The sequence below is a fragment of the Salvelinus alpinus genome, chromosome 1 (assembly GCF_045679555.1).
Source record: "Salvelinus alpinus chromosome 1, SLU_Salpinus.1, whole genome shotgun sequence".
In the NCBI taxonomy this organism is placed as follows: Eukaryota; Metazoa; Chordata; class Actinopteri; order Salmoniformes; family Salmonidae; genus Salvelinus; species Salvelinus alpinus.
In genome coordinates, this window is record NC_092086.1 from 80,950,053 (window position 1) to 80,967,364 (window position 17,312).

The 17,312-nt window shown below is 41.9% G+C and overlaps 1 protein-coding gene across 5 annotated transcripts in view; it reads left to right on the forward strand.

Moving 5' to 3' along the window:
- LOC139531362 (dual specificity tyrosine-phosphorylation-regulated kinase 1A-like) overlaps positions 1–17,312 on the forward strand; it is a 48,260-nt gene that overhangs the window by 21,578 nt on the left and 9,370 nt on the right. For 2 of the 5 annotated variants that reach the window (XM_071327828.1, XM_071327833.1), the window contains exons 2-6: positions 3,511–3,580; positions 13,626–13,822; positions 14,686–14,805; positions 15,215–15,403; positions 15,939–16,086. In XM_071327828.1, coding sequence (XP_071183929.1) covers positions 3,571–3,580; positions 13,626–13,822; positions 14,686–14,805; positions 15,215–15,403; positions 15,939–16,086 — 664 coding nt within the window. In that variant the 5' untranslated portion in view covers positions 3,511–3,570. The remainder of the gene's footprint in view (positions 1–3,510; positions 3,581–13,625; positions 13,823–14,685; positions 14,806–15,214; positions 15,404–15,938; positions 16,087–17,312) is intronic. The other 3 variants (XM_071327838.1, XM_071327843.1, XM_071327848.1) reach the window with 3 other exon arrangements.

Below are 17,312 nucleotides of genomic sequence, written 5' to 3' on the forward strand. Positions count from 1 at the left end.
GGCATTCTCGTTGCCTCTTCAGAAAGTTGAAGGAAATACGAATCACTGATTCATTCTGTTCATGTCTTATGATAAACTTTGGCAAATTAATAAATGTTCAATACATTTAGTTGATTCCCTACTAAGGTCAAATTTTTTTGAATATTGTTGAATTCTGTTTTAATGCTCATGAGGATGTGGCATGTTAGCAACTCTGCTATTTCGTACCTTGGCAATTTCCATTCCATCCCTTCGTTTAAGCCACTGCAACAGTTGTTTAAAAATGTTCACTGGCAAAAGAGATGTTATAGCATGCCTGTCAACTGGCTATAGCAATAGTTTGATATATCAAGCGTGGCCAGGTTTGTGCACTTTGCTGTTTGAGGTATACCCAGAGCAATGACCGACGGATGCTATATGTGGTATGCCCATTATTACCGATAATGGAGGCGCAAATGGGGATTTTGAACATATTCCATTTCTGTTCACAAAAGATGACATGTTTGGTAGCGAGACCGAGCCCAAAACAGACGGTCAGAGTAGAAAGATAATACGATTGAGAAACAACCTGAACCAACCTCCATGCACAGCTAATGTGATATATGAAGAGGATATTGATTTTCATCAGAATATTATTTGCTGGCCAATTAGCATGAGATTTTTTATCTCATGAAAATGGCATTGGTGGTTTAAAGACCAATGCCTAGGGCCCTATACAATCTGGAATCATGGAATCCAGACATTAAAATGGAATTCAACAATATTCAAAAATGTATTGAATAGTAGGAAATCTACTAAATGTATTGAATTTATTAGAACATTTATTAATTTGGCCAAGATTACGATAAGACATTTAGAAATGCATAAGCGATTTGTATTTTCCTACCAACTTTCTGAAGAGGCAACGGCCCAGGAATGCCCCTGTCTGTATGTGTGCGTTTGTCTAGTACTATGTGTAGCCGTTAGTGATGGTGTTAATGACAACAGTCTTCTGGTAGGTGGAAAGGCGTTTCCCCAAAAACTCAAAAGTCTATGCCTACCTGGAAGAATGATATCATGATTATTTGCATCAATCCAGTGGTGATTTGTTTAGCAAACTCGGGCTCTCGAGTGGCGCAGCGGTCTAAGGCACTGCATCTCAGTGCTAGAGGCGTCACTACAGACCTTGGTTAAATTCCAAGCTGTATCACAACCGGCTGTGATTGAAAATCCCATAGGGCGGCGCGCAATAGGCCCAGCGTCTTCTGGGTTAGGGTTTGGCCGGGGTAGGCCGTCATTGTAAATAAGAATTTGTTATTAAAACTTCTTAGGGATAGCCCCCTTTAAAAAATGTGTTTTGCCTAAAATGACATACACAAATCTAACTGCCTGTAGCTCAGGCCCTGAAGCAAGGCTATGCATATTCTTTGTACCATTTGAAAAGGAAACACTTTGAAGTTTGTGGAAATGTGAATTGAATGTAGGAGAATATAACAGAATAGATCTGGTAGAAGAAAATGGCCCCACTTCCAGCCATCACTCTGGTTGTAATTCTGATGGTGTCCTCAAGATGGCAGCAGTGTATGTGCAAAGTTTCACTTGAAGTATGAGTGAACTACATGACATTTAGTGTGATGTCACCCAGGTACATTTGGGCATATCGTGAAGGAGACATTTGCATTCATATTACATTTTTCTGCAAGAATATCATCAAATCTAATTGATTTAGCTTTTCCAGTATCAGTAGCCATATTATAAAATCAACATTTTCAAAACAACCAGTTTTCATAACGTCATAACTCTGAATATTCTGATAATTTTTGTCCAAAAGGAAAACGCAGCTACATTTTGCGACAGATACAGGGTTTACTTTAAGGGAGATAGCCAATGAGCTGGGCTTTACGGGAATCTAGCTAGCTTTGTTTGACCCCGATTGGTGCTTATTTTACAAAGTTGGAGTCGATCAAGTGAAGACCGCCCGCGTCATCGGTGTATCATGAAGGCGTCGCTCTCTGACCAAATTTGGTGTCCTCTAGGATATACTACACCACTAATGATATAGGGAAGTCTGGTTACGTTCTAGGATCTCTGAGGAATACATACGGACGTCATTTGACTGGTTGAAACAACGTTTAGGGTTAGATTTTCACAGATTCCTTTCTTTGCAAATTCAACGAGTGGAAATACAAGATCGATCGTGCATGCTATATGGACCTCTTTAGGATATGAACAAGGATTTTATCTAACAAAATTACGCTTCATGTTATCTCTGGGACCCATTTTTTCACAGTAATAGCTACTGTAAATTGGACAGTGCAGTTATATTAACAAGAATTTAAGCTTTCAGCCGATATCAAACACTTATATGTAACGACATTTGTTGTTTCTCTAAAATCTGCGATCGTGACACAAGGTGCTGCATGATTTACAACTGTCCCGTTGATGGGACGCTGATCCCTAAGTTAACTGACTTGCCTCGTTAAATAAATACAATTAAAATAAACGGTGCTACAGAAATGTTCTAACCAAGCAAGTCTTTTGCTGGTGAGCAGACTGCACACTTGACTTTAAAGGGTATCTACACCCAAAAATGAACATGTATTAGCTTTTTCCCTGAACTCAAGTGGTCTACTGATGTGGTTTAAACATTATCGACTTAGAACATCCACATTTGTTGATTTTTCTAGAAAGAAAAAAAAGTGATTTTTCAGAACAAAAACATGAACAACAGGAAAATATATGAAACCTGGAAAAACAAACAACTTAATTTGGGAAAAACTACTGAATTAGGCAGAACAATTATCAGGCCTATATGATCAGGACAAATGTCATGCACAAAAAGCTAACTTTCCCCCCCTCAAATGTGTGCACAAATTTGTTTACATCCCTGTTAGTGAGCGTTTATCCTTTGCCGAGATAATTATCCACCTGACAAGTGTGGCATATCAAGAAGTTTGAACAGCACGATCATTACACAGGTGCACCTTGTGCATGGGACAATACAAGGCCACTCTAAAATGTGCAATTCTGTCACACAACACAATGCCACAGATGTCAAGTTTTGAGGTATCGTACAATGCATTGCATGCTGACTGCAGCAATGTCTACCAGAGCTGTTGCCAGAGAATGTAATGTTAATTTCTCTACCATAAGCCGCCTCCAACGTTGTTTCAGAGAATTTGGCAGTACGTTCAACCGGCCTCACAACCGCAGACCATGTGCAATCACACCAGCCCAGGACTTCCACATCCGGCATCTTCACCTGCAGAATCGTGAGACAAGCCACCCAGACAGCAGCTGAAATTTAGGAGTGTTTCTGTCTGCAATAAAGCCCCTTTTGTGGGGAAAAAATAATTCTGATTGGCTGGGCCTCGCTCCCCAGTGGTGGGGGCCTGGCTCCCAAGTGGGTGGGCTTTTATGGTTGGAAGGTGCAGCACCAGAAAATAATTATATATAGGTAATAATCAAGGTTACGACATAGCCTAACAGGAAATAGCCTTGCAAGCACAAATACACTAAGGCTAATATAGTTAATTGTTTGTCTTTCTCCAGTGAGCTGTGGTGTGCTGCTGGACTCTCCTGCCAGGATGATATGAGAGTTACCACGAGACAATGCATACAGGTTAGCTGCTGATCTCTCGCTTTCTCTTCCTTTCTCTCACTTTTTTTGTTAAATGTAGGGAAATACTGTCCGTGACTTATGGACATATGTTTCATGCCTTTACATCACTGGTGTGCAGTACCTTAAAAATGTCATAGTAGCCTAATACTGATTACATGACTAGGTTTACATGCCTCAGATACATCCTTACCTAGGCTGCATATGGGGGTGGCGGCAGCCACGGGGTTAGAGAGGCAGGCCAGTATTTAGAGGGTTGCCGGTTTGAATCCCAGGACTGACGGGAGCAATCTGGCGGGAGTGAAAATCTTGCCATAGGTTTTCAAGCCAATTTAAGTCAACTGTAACTAGGCCACTCAGGAACATTCAATGTCATCTTGGTAAGCAACTCCAACGTACAGTGCATTAGAAAGTATTCAGACCCCTTCCCCTTTTCCACATTTTGTTACGTTACAGCCTTATTCTAAAATTGATTAAATAAATAAAAATTCCTCATCATATACACAATACCCTATAATGACAAAGCGAAACAGAGTTAGTAAAAGTTTAGCAAATTTATAATAAAAAATAAAACCGAAATACTGTATTTACATAAGTATTCAGACCCTTTGCTATGAGTTGAATTTGAGCTCCGGTACGTCCTGTTTCCATTGATCATCCTTGTTTCTACAACTTGAGATGTTTCTACAACTTGATTAGAGTCCACATGTGGTAAATTCAATTGATTGGACATTATTTGGAAAGGCAGACCCCTGTCTATATAAAGTTTCACAGTTGACAGTGCATGTCAGCGCAAAAAACAAGCCATGAGGTCGAAGGAATTGTCCGTAGAGATCCGAGACAGGATTGTGTCAAGGCACAGATCTGGGGAAGTGTACCAAAAAATTTCTGGACCATTGAAAGTCCCCAAGAACACAGCGGCCTCCATTATTAAATGGAAGAAGTTTGGAAACACCAAGACTCTTCCTAGAGCTGGCCACCAGGCCAAACTGAGCAATCAGGGGAGAAGGGCCTTGGTCAAGGAGGTGACCAAGAACACAATGATCACTGACATGGCTCCAGAGTTCCTCTGGGAGAATCTTCCAGAAGGACAACCATCTCTGCAGCACTCCACCAATCAAGCCTTTATGGTAGAGTTGCCAGACGGAAGCCACTCCTCTGTAAAAGGCGCATGACAGCCCGCTTGGATTTTGCCAAAAGGCACCTAAAGGACTCTGACCATGAGAAACAAGGAAACCTGGCACCATCCCTACGGTGAAGGATGGTGGTGTCAGCATCATGCTGTGGGTTTGTTTTTCAGCGGCAGGGACTGGGAGACTAGTCAGGATCGAGGGAAAGATGAATGGAGCAAAGTACAGAGAGATCCTTGATGAAAACCTGCTCCTGACCGCTCTGGACCTCAGACTAGGGCGAAGGTTTACCTTCCAACAGGACAATGACCCTAAGCACACAGCCAGGACAAAGCAGGAGTGGCTTCGGGGCAAGTCTCTGAATGTCCTTGAGTGGCCCAGCCAGATCCCTGACTTGAACCCGATCGAACATCTCTGGAGAGACCTGAAAATTGATGTGCAGCAATGCTTCTCATCCAACCTAACAACGCTTGAGCGGATCTGCAGAGAAGAATGTGAGAAACTCCCCAAATACAGGTGTTCCAAACTTGTAGCATCATACTCAAGAAGGCTCGGGGCTGTAATCGCTGCCAAAGGTGATAAAAAAAAGAAGAAAAGTACTGAGTAAAGGGTCTGAATTAGAGGTCGACCGGTTAATCGGAATGGCCGATTTCAAGTTTTTTATAACAATCGGTAATCTGTATTTTTGGACACCGATTATGGCCGATTACATTGCACTCCACGAGGAGACTGCGTGGCAGGCTGACTACCTTTTACGCTAGTGCAGCAAGGAGCCAAGGTAAGTTGCTAGCTAGCATTAAACTTATCGTATAAAAAAACTATCAATCTTAACATAATCACTAGTTAACTATCATGGTTGATGATATTACTAGTTTATCTAGCTTGTCCTGCGTTGCATATAATCGATGCGGTACCTGTTCATTTATCATCGAATCACAGCCTACTTCGCCAAATGGGTGATGATTTAACAAGCGCATTCGCGAAAAAAGCACTGTCGTTGCACCAATGTGTACCTAACCATAAACATCAATGCCTTTCTTAAAATCAATACACATGTATATATTTTTACACCCGCATATTTAGTTATTATTGCCTGCTAAGATGAATTTCTTTAAACTAGGAAAATTGTGTCACTTCTCTTGTGTTCTGTGCAAGCAGAGTCAGGATATATGCAGCAGTTTGGGCTGCCTGGCTCGTAACGAACTGTGTGAAGACCATTTCTTCCTAACAAAGACCGTCATTAATTTGCCGGAATTGTACATAATTATGACATAACGTTGAAGGTTGTGCAATGTAACAGCAATATATAGACTTAGGGATGCCACCCGTTAGATAAAATACAGAACGGTTCCGTATTTCACTGAAAGAATAAACGTTTTGTTTTTGAAATGATCGTTTCCGGATTTGACCATATTAATGACCTAAGGCTCGTATTTCTGTGTGTTATATTATAATTCTATGATTTGATATTTGATAGAGCAGTCTGACTGAGCGGTGGTAGGCAGCAGCAGGCTCGTAAGCATTCATTCAAACAGCACTTTCCTGCATTTGCCAGCAGCTCTTCGCTGTGCTTCAAGCATTGCGCTGTTTATGACTTCAAGCCTATCAACTCCCGAGATTAGGCTGGCAATACTATAATGCCTATAAGAACATCCAATAGTCAAAGGTATATGAAATACAAATGGTATAGAGATAAATAGTCCTATAATTCCTATAATAACTACAACCTAAAACTTCTTACCTGGGAATATTGAAGACTCATGTTAGAAGGAACCACCAGCTTGCATATGTTCTCATGTTCTGAGCAAGGAACTTAAACATTAGCTTTTTTACATGGCAAATATTGCACTTTTACTTTCTTCTCCAACACTTTGTTTTTGCATTATTTAAACCAAATTGAATGTTTCATTATTTATTTGAGACTAAATAGATTTTATTGATGTATTAAGTTAAAATAAAAGTGTTCATTCAGTATTATTGTCATTATTACAAATATATATATATATATATATATATATATATATATATATATATATACACTGCTCAAAAAAATAAAGGGAACACTTAAACAACACAATGTAACTCCAAGTCAATCACACTTCTGTGAAATCAAACTGTCCACTTAGGAAGCAACACTGATTGACAATAAATTTCACATGCTGTTGTGCAAATGGAATAGACAAAAGGTGGAAATTATAGGCAATTAGCAAGACACCCCCAATAAAGGAGTGGTTCTGCAGGTGGTGACCACAGACCACTTCTCAGTTCCTATGCTTCCTGGCTGATGTTTTGGTCACTTTTGAATGCTGGCGGTGCTTTCACTCTAGTGGTAGCATGAGACGGAGTCTACAACCCACACAAGTGGCTCAGGTAGTGCAGCTCATCCAGGATGGCACATCAATGTGAGCTGTGGCAAGATGGTTTGCTGTGTCTGTCAACGTAGTGTCCAGAGCATGGAGGCGCTACCAGGAGACAGGCCAGTACATCAGGAGACGTGGAGGAGGCTGTAGGAGGGCAACAACCCAGCAGCAGGACCGCTACCTCCGTCTTTGCTTAATTTCCATAAGTTCCAAGCGGTCAAACCCATTCTTTTTTGCGATGTGGGTGTCACCAAAGAGGTGCTGTATTCATTCTGTATGTCGTAGCAAATTTTCAAAGATGCATTACACTTTATTTTGTTTGTAAAACAAATTACAATTATGACAACTGTGCAATTTGCATAACAATTAATCGTTATCCAAAATTCCAGAATCGTCCCAGCCCTGACATCAGGCCTGGTGTAAAAAGTGGGAATTGATCTGGTACTTAACCTTTCTGCGCACAGATCCCGAGATTACGGGATCATTTCCCTAAACAACCGCTGAATTGCAGGGCGCCAAATTCAAAAATATTACAAAAAATATTTATAATCATGCAATCACAAGTGAAATATACCAAAACCCAGTTTAGCTTGTTGTTAATCCACCTATCGTGTCAGATTTTGAAAATATGCTTTACAGAGAAAGAAATCCAAGCTTTTGTGAGTGTATCAATCAATGCTACAACAGCTAGCCCCAAATTAGCATGGTCACGAAAGTCAGAAAAGCAATAAAATTAATCGCTTACCTTTGATAATCTTCGGATGTTTGCACTCACGAGACTCCCAGTTACACAGCAAATGTTCTTTTTGTTCGATAAATATTACTTTTATAACAAAAAAACGCCATTTGGGTTGCGTGGTATGTTGAGAAAACTACAGCCTCGTTCTGTTCGACGAAAATTCCAAAAAGTATCCGTAATGGTCGTAGAAACATGTCAAATGTTTTTTATAATCAATCCTCAGGTTGTTTTTAACAAACATAATCGATAATATTTCAACCGGACCGTAACCTATTCAATAAGAGAGAAAAGGAAAATGGAGAGCTCCCCTCTCGCGCGCAGGAACTATTCAGAGGACACCTGGCTACTTTTGAAAAATCTCATTCATTTTTCAAAATAAAAGCCTGAAACTATGTCTAAAGCCTGGTCACAGCCTGAGGAAGCCATTGGAAAAGGAATCTGGTTGATACCCCTTTAAATGGAAGAAAGACTGGCCTGGAAACACAGATTTAAAAAAATATATATATATATCACGTCCGGGTTATATTTTCTCAGGTTTTCGCCTGCAGAATCAGTTTTGTTATACTCACAGACAATATTTTGACAGTTTTGGAAACTTTGGAGTGTTTTCTATCCTAATCTGTAAATTATATGCATATTCTACGATCTGGATCTAAGAAATAGTCCGTTTACCTTGGGAACGTTATTTTTTAAAGAAATCTGAACCCTAGCGTCAAGAAGTTAAAGGACAAAAAAAGGACTAAAGTATCTACAAAAACAGATACAAATTTATTATCGTATTGAAGGCAGAAATGCGTAAATAATGTACAAATAAATAAATACATACATTCGTTGATGAACAGACACCAGGTTTGACTCTTAGGCTAAGTTTGTTTGTGTAATTATGAAACTCCTCCCGCGATTGATGAATCAATTAAAACTGCTGTAGCTGTAGTTTCAATTGACCTCTGGTGGACTATAGCTCAACTCCACTTTAGTTGCCACTGAACTTCGGCCCAGTTTTGAGGGAGAAGAAGACATGGCCTCACCTTTTCCGCTTTTCAGAGTGTTTTTTGCTAGATTACACCTGCCTGTCAAGAAAAAATTGGAATGCCAGTTTACTGTAAAAGCAATCGTAAATGTGCTGCCTCAGCCCGGTTGGATTTCCCAACAGCATACTCATGCTGTCTAGTAGAATCAACCAAGCAAGCTTTAAATTGTGCATTAATGTATTTTGCTGAGATTGTATTGAAGCTGTCCAAAATGCTCCCCCAGAAATACAGTAGTGTATATTGATTCTCTATTAAAAGGAACAATAGCCTAGACTAAAAGTTAATAGGAAAGTATTTCAACTGTGTATTCACCATGACTGTCTCTTTTTATTATTACATGTTTTAATGCTGTTATTCATGTGTTGTCAGAAGGAAATACATTGTGTTCTTGGATTATAGACTTAACTCAAGATTTTGTTTTCTAAATATAATTTCAATCTTATTACTAATTTCCTAATATCAGGCAAAAAAGATTCAGAATATGTCTCTCTCTTTCCCATCACGGTTGTGGTACTCGGCTCCACTCCCTTATCTTAGGTTGGACGCTTGCTAGAGCTCTGTTCTTGGAGACACTGGCTCCAGGTTCTAAACTGCTACATTCATTTCATCCAGCAAATAATGTGTTAAAAAAAAAGCTTGGAAATTTGACAGTGATTTTTCCATTTCTTGTTTATTACTTGTTTTCCTATTGGACAATAGATCGGAGCTCTGCCCTAGCAACAAAAGTAGGGTATTTGCATACTGTCTTCTGATTGGGCAAGCCGGAGAAAGCACAAGCCAATCACACAGTTTCTTCTTGGTGGTAGGCTATGCTAATTAGGTACTGTTGCTGGGGTTCAGAAGGCTGGTTACTCTCTGTGATTCTGCTGCATTGTGTTGCCTGGTGAGAGACGTTGATAAATGAGTACTTAATGATCTGCAGAATTCCCACTCACTGCAGACAGACTGAGATTTTAAAATAGAACTGAGAAGATTCGATTACAGGGCTATAGGCTTGCTTTCACTGCTGAGTTGAATCAGTCAAGTAAAACAACTGATGCAACTGGAATGTCTTTGCTAATATCTGTCTTAACTACTTATTTTTCACCTTATTCCTATTACATTTTTGATTGCCAGATACATGTGTACATGCCATATAATTATTTTTTACATGTGATCAGACATGAGATTTTACTGTGTGTGAATGCTTTCAGTAGAGATCATTTGGAAAAGTGTTCAGTCAAAGCATCAATATTTTTGGGGAGAACTTGCCGAACCTCAGAAGTCCTTAAAAGTAGTCTGTGAATTAATGACAAAATAGGCTACATCTTTTTAGCTGGCTTTGATCATATTAAAAATGTAATCTTGTGTTATACACAGTGTACAAAACATTATGAACGCCTGCTGTTTCCATGAGACTGACCAGGTGAAAGCTATGATCCCTTATTGATGTAATTTCTTAAATCCACTTTAATCAGTGTTGATGAAGGGGAGGAGACAGGTTAAAGAAGGATTTTTAAGCCTGGAGACAACTGAGACATGGATGGTGAATGGGCAAGACAGAAGATTGAAGTGCCTTTGAATGGGGTATGGTAGTAGGTGCCAGGCGCACTGGTTTGTGTCAAGAACCGCAACGCTAAGGGGTTTTTCACGCTCAACAGTTTCCCATGTGTATCAAGAATGGTCCACCACCCAAAGGACATCCAGCCAACTTGAGAACTGTGAGAAGCATTGGCATCAACATGGGCCACCATTCCTGTGGAACGCTTTTAACACCTTGTGTTCTTAATGTTTTGTATACTCAGTGTATATGTGTAATGTAATTATACTCGTAACTCAAGCCTGTATTTAAAGCTATATTTCTTAGTCAACCCAGCAGCAGAGCCCCGCCACTGTCCCAGAGATCGACACAACAACACCTTAACGTGAAATGCTTACTTACAAGCCCTTAACCAACAATGCAGTTCAAGAAATACAGTTAAGAAAATATTTACTAAATAAACTACTGTAAAAATAAAAATGAACACAAAATGACTTAAGAGGCATAATAACAGGGGGTACCGGTACCGAGTCCAATGTGCGGGGTTACAGGTTAGTCAAGGTAATTTGTACATGTAGGTAAGGGTGAAGTGACTATGCATAAATAATAAACAAAGAGTAGCAGCAGTGTAAATAGTATGGGTGGCCATTTGATTAATTGTTCAGCAGTCTTATGGCTTGGGGGTGGAAGCTGTTAAGGAGCCTTTTGGACCTAGTCTTGGCGCTCCGGTACCGCTTGCCGTGCGGTAGCAGAGAGAACAGTCTATTGCTTGGGTGACTGGAGTCTTTTTGGCTGTTTTTTGGGGCCTTCCTCTGAAACCGCCTAGAAAATAGGTACTGGATGGAAGGAAGCTTGGTCCGGTGATGTATTGGGCCGTACGCACTACCATAGGCTACATAATATCTGCATAACTTGCCACCTTCTCATCGTAGATTTGCAGACAGTGGTTTAGTATTACAGGTGTTTAGTGCCCGTTCATGTCAATCAAAGTGAAATATTTACGGGATATTACAGTGATGGATCTACGGTTTGATAATGATTTTAACCTTATCATGAATATTTGTGCAATATGCTTTCTGAGTAATGACTACATCTCACTCAATCAAGTAGCTTTCCAACAGAATAGTGCTTGGTGTGAACATTTCTTCATATTACCCCAACCACATTGTTAACTTTTTTGTGTAAGCAAATAGAAAAATGCTAACTAGCGATAATGCTAACAATTAGCATAGACGCTAGCTGCCCGTTTTTAGGCCACCCCTAACACAGTCATTGATTGTGCTCTTCAGTTATATAATTTTTAAGGCCCCTTCACACACAAAAAAGTTAACAATATGGTTGGGGTAATATGAAGCAATGTTCACACCAAGCACTATTCTGTTCGAAAGCTACTTAGTTGCATGAGATGTGATTTGATTTTGATTTTGTAGTCATTAGTCAAAGAATATTGCCTACTTGATAAAAGCTTGACCTTTTTTACATCTGCTTTCACTTTTTGAAACGCTGCCTCGATCTTTCATTTTGAGTATTTTGGCAGTTCTTTAAGTTCCTTGACTACAGCAACAGGGAAACTGAACAGTAATTGCAGCAGCAGGGATTAGAAAAATATAATCCAGAGTGATGCGTTGAAAGATGACGTTACCCAGGGATTTAAGAGGAAAGGTGATGTCCGATTGCTGTTTATGACAGCAGCTCGTTGTGCTCGCTTTTTGCCTCTCTCTCTCTCTCTCTCTCTCTCTCTCTCTCTCTCTCTCTCTCTCTTCTCTCTTCTCTCTTCTCTCTTCTCTCTCGGCTACGCTGCCAGAGCAGCTTTTGGGAATGAGTTGTGTGTGTGGTGACGCAGCGGTTTCCCAGCCCTCAGTGTGATGAGGTGGTGGAGGGGAAGAGTAGGTAAAAGGCAGGCAGGTCTGAGTTCGGCTGATGCTCCCATCTTGATGCTGAGTCACTAGCCAGCAGACGACTCGGACTGAGAGGGTCCACTCACTGAGAGCCTCCACAGCCCCCCTCCCCTCATCCCTCTTCTTTGATTTAACCAAGCATGATCAAAGGTTACCCCCTCCTCCTCTGGTAACCCTGACTAAAAAAGCTTAATGCACAAACCTTTCCACATGAGCCCTAGCTATGTTTAATTTCTCTGTGTAACTGACTGCTAATCATTCCATTGACTTTTTGCTGGCAAATCTCTCCAACTATTTGAGAGACCATCTGGAGTGTTAGTGAGAGCAACCTTGTGACAAAAGCATGGCTGTGTGGGCTGTGTCCTCTGGGTCCCTCCTGTTTGGGATGGAACCTGATCTGAGAGCGATGGAGCAAAGACTCCAGAGAGTCGCGCAGTGCTGTAGGACACATTAGACTCTGTCGTCATCATCATGTGCTGCTGCTTTTTTGTGATCTGATTTCATCCTGCATGTCACTGGCCAAGGAGCAACTCTCCGTGCAACAGGACAGAGAATGCCTCAGTTTATCTTTACAATTCAACTCGTGCCCATTTACTGTGATTTTAAGTTTGTGTGGTGTCTGGGTATGTTAGGATTTAATTTCAAAAGCTATCTTTAGAATATTTAGAATATTTCCTGGAATATATAGTTTCCTTCAAAGGTCTCATATGCCATAAGTCCAGATGAGACTCAAGATGCTGTAGAAAACTAAAACTGTGCCATTATTAATTCACAGTTCAGTGACATTTTAAATGCAATGGCAATGGTCAGCTAGCTATTTGGGACTTTGTACTTTTTTGCCCTGGAGCACTTTGCTTCAGAATTTCTTTAATCAGCTTTGGGGCTTTTGTAATAGTTTCCCCAATCAATTATTCACTTAATATCGGGTGAACAAGGGATGCTTTTCCCCCTTTTTTTTTCTGGCCATCATGCAGGGATGTGATGAAGTAGTGTGCAGGTATTACATCATCTCCCTGCCATGGTCCTTTTTGTAGTTATTTTTCTTGTTGGTAGATTTATGGTGATGCTTGCTTTCATGTATACATTTTGGGTCGTGTAGGATGCTGTTTTCCGAAATGGCTACAACTTTCTGAGAAATGGGAAGTCTGTTGATGGTAGCCTATGGAATAATCACTGGTAAAAGAATGATGGAAAAATACTTGCTCTAGTATACAAACACTGATTATTCCAAACACAATTACATAATTTCTTAAGTTGTATTATTTATTTAAAGGAACACCGTTGCAAGCGTTCACAATGAGATTACTGAGAATGGGGCCTTGTGAGGACCTATTGAATGTGTATCGATCAGAAGGTGTCCCTCTCTTTCAGGAGGAGAGACTTCAGCATGCAAACCTTCATCTGTCCGGCTTGCCCCCTCGTTTTCGTTCCACGCTGCTGGGCTTCAGATGGCTGCTCCCATGCCCCATTCGCACCAGCAGTACAGTGAGCGGCACCAGCAGACAACTGACCCGTCTGTGCCGGCTCTGCCCTACAGCGAGCAGGCGCAGCAGTCTATCGCCAGCCAGGTAGACACAAAACACACGGTCATTCACATGTACAATTACACGCACACTGATGCACACAATCATACTGACACACACACACACACACACACACACACACACACACACACACACACACACACACACACACACACACACACACACACACACACACACACACACACACACACACACACACACACACACACACACACACACAAGCATGCACTCATACTCACACACATTTACATAAATACACACACACAAACCAAAAACATCCCCTCGCACACGAAGTGGTGCTAACCCCAAGCCCTGTGGCCTGTGCCTGCCTTACACAACACCGCTTGCGGTTGGCCTTTCTGTTCCTAGCAAAGGGCACTTCTCAAAATGTATTCCAACCCTGCGTGAGGGGTTATTCTTACTGTACAGGGAACATCACGGCCTGCGTGTCCAGGACAGTGGACTAATAATAAACAGTGTGATTTTCCACTTGATTTTATTACTGGCGACAGTTACCAAAATATGCTGTGGGGGGGCTGTCAAACACGCCCATGACCTCGGTGTACAGTGGCTGCTGCCCACGTGTGTGGGTCTCTGATATCAGGCCCTCATCAAAGCTCAAATGTAGGTCCACTCCACTGAGTTCCCTACGTGATAGTTTAATCCTACTGTATATTGCCCCCATGTGTGTGTCAATCCTCCCACTTCAGTATGGTGAACAAATGACATCATGAATAGCAACATTTGCCACATAAAAACAGATGCACTTGATGGTAGCTGAAGACGGGTGATCTAATGAATCGTTTTGATGAGATAGACAAGGTGAGTGTGTCTGTGTGTTTCTGAAAAGGTGATGTTCTCTGTGTTTGGTGCGTCTGTGTTTTAAGGTGACCCCTGATGTTGTCATGTTACAGAGGCGCATGCCCCAGTGCTTTCGCGACCCGTCCTCGGCTCCCCTGAGGAAGCTCTCTATTGACCTGATCAAAACCTACAAATGCATCAATGAGGTAAGTTCCACCACAATCCCTCCGCCACACACTACACCTGTACCTGGAACTCTGGTCGCTCAAGGCCGGGGGGCAGACACACACACACACACACACACACACACACACACACACACACACACACACACACACACACACACACACACACACAAGGTTGGATCTCTACTCAGAATTGTTGTGATTTCATAACATTTTCTTGGACAACACAACTGGCAGGCCTGATGAAGGTAGAATCAGGCCTGCACTGAGCCACTTAAATATTTGAATGAAATAGTTACAAGATCCAATGCAATCTCCAACTTATACTGCACAGTGTTGGTTAGGGCCTACCTTTTTAGCAACCACCTCCCAGGCTCAGTGTGCAACCTACCTGATGGGTAATCTAGTAGGAACACTTTTTTGTCGGCAGGTATACTATGCAAAAAAGAAGCGGAGACACCAACAGGGCCAGGGCGACGACTCCAGTCACAAAAAGGAGAGGAAGGTCTTCAACGACGGCTACGATGACGACAACTACGACTACATCGTCAAGAATGGGGAGAAATGGATGGACCGCTACGAGATCGACTCCTTGATAGGCAAAGGCTCGTTTGGACAGGTGAGTCTCATGATGAAATGTATGTCAACCACCAGTGGAGCAGTTTCCATTTTGCAGAAGCTCACCTGGTATTGTTTCACCCACCACCACACCAGGTCTTTAATGGGCTAGACATGGTCATTAAGATTGACATTACATTTTATTTGTCACATGCTTCGTAAACAACCGGTGTAGACTAACAGTGAAATGCTTAATCGTATGTTTGATTTAAAAAACGATACATAAGTGTTTAACCATACCTCCACACTGTGTGAGCCTATCTGCTGAGTCAGCAGAAGTGTGTGTGTGTGTGTGTGTGTGTGTGTGTGTGTGTGTGTGTGTGTGTGTGTGTGTGTGTGTGTGTGTGTGTGTGTGTGTGTGTGTGTGTGTGTGTGTGTGTGTGTGTGTGTGTGTGTGTGTGTGTGTGTGTGTGTGTGTGTGAGAGACTGAAGAGGCTTTGATAAACCAGAACCCCACCCCCCTTGTTCAGTGCACGCATTTCCGCCCGCCTCATTGTGTTTACGATGATTTGTGTTTTGCTTCCCTCTCTCTCCAGGTTGTAAAAGCATATGACCGTGTTGAGCAGGAGTGGGTGGCAATTAAGATCATCAAGAACAAGAAGGCTTTTCTAAATCAAGCCCAGATTGAAGTGCGGCTCCTCGAGCTCATGAACAAACATGACACGGAGATGAAGTACTACATAGGTGAGGCCGGATTCCCCTTCTTTCTATACACCTTTCTCTCTCCCTCTTCTCTCGTTCATGCATTATTTACCTCCAGCTAAGAGATCATATCCATTAGGTGGTCAGGGCTCTAAAAAATAAATAAATCATTGCTAGCACTGATGCTACCAAAGTATTCAGACCCCTTGACTTTTTCCGCATTTTGTTACGTTACAGCCTTTTTCTAAAATGGACAAAAGTGTTTTCCCCCTCATCAATTTACACACAATATCAATAAAGGCAAAGCAATATCACATTTACTTACTTTGTTGAAACACCTTTGGCAGCGATTACAACCTCGAGTCTTCTTGGGTATGACGCTACAAGCTTGGCACACCTGTATTTGGGGAGTTTCTCACATTCATCTCTGCAGATCCTTTCAAGCTCTGTCAGGTTGGATGGGGAGCGTTGCTGCACAGCTATTTTCAGGTCTCTCTAGAGATGTTAGATCGGGTTCAAGTCCGGGCTCTGGCTGGGACACTCAAGGACATTCAGAGACTTGTCCCAAAGCCACTCCTGCGATGTTTTTGCTGTGTGCTTAGGGTCGTTGTCCTGTTGGAAGGTGAATCTTTGCCCCAGTCTTAGGTCCTGAGCGCTCTTGAGCAGGTTTTCGTCAAGGATCTCTCTGTACTTTGCTCCATTCATCTTTCCCTCGAGCATGACTAGTCTCCCAGTCCTTGGCGCTGAAAAACATTCTGACAGCATGATGCTGCCACCACCATGCTTCACCGTAGGGATGGTGCCAGGTTTCCTCCAGATGTGACGCTTGGCATTCAGGCCAAAGAGTTCAATTTTGGTTTCATCAGACCAGAGTATCTTGTTTCTCATGGTCTGATAGTCTTTTAGGTGCCTTTTGGCAAACTCCAAGCGAGCTGCCATGTGCGTATTACGGAGGTGTGGCTTCCGTCTGGCCCCTCTACCATAAAGGCCTGATTTGGTGGAGTGCTGCAGAGATGGTTGTCCTTCTGTAATTTTTTCCCATCTCCACAGAGGAACTCTGGAGCTCTGTCAGCATGACCATCCGCTTCTTGGTCACCTCCCTGCCGAGGCCCTTCTCCCCCGATTTCTCAGTTTGGCCGGATGGCCAGCTCTAGGAAGAGTCTTGGTGGTTCCAAACTTCTTCCATTTGTGAATGATAGAGTCCACTGTGTTCTTGGGGACCTTCAATGCTGCAGAAATGTTTTGGTATCCTTCCCCAGATCTGTGCC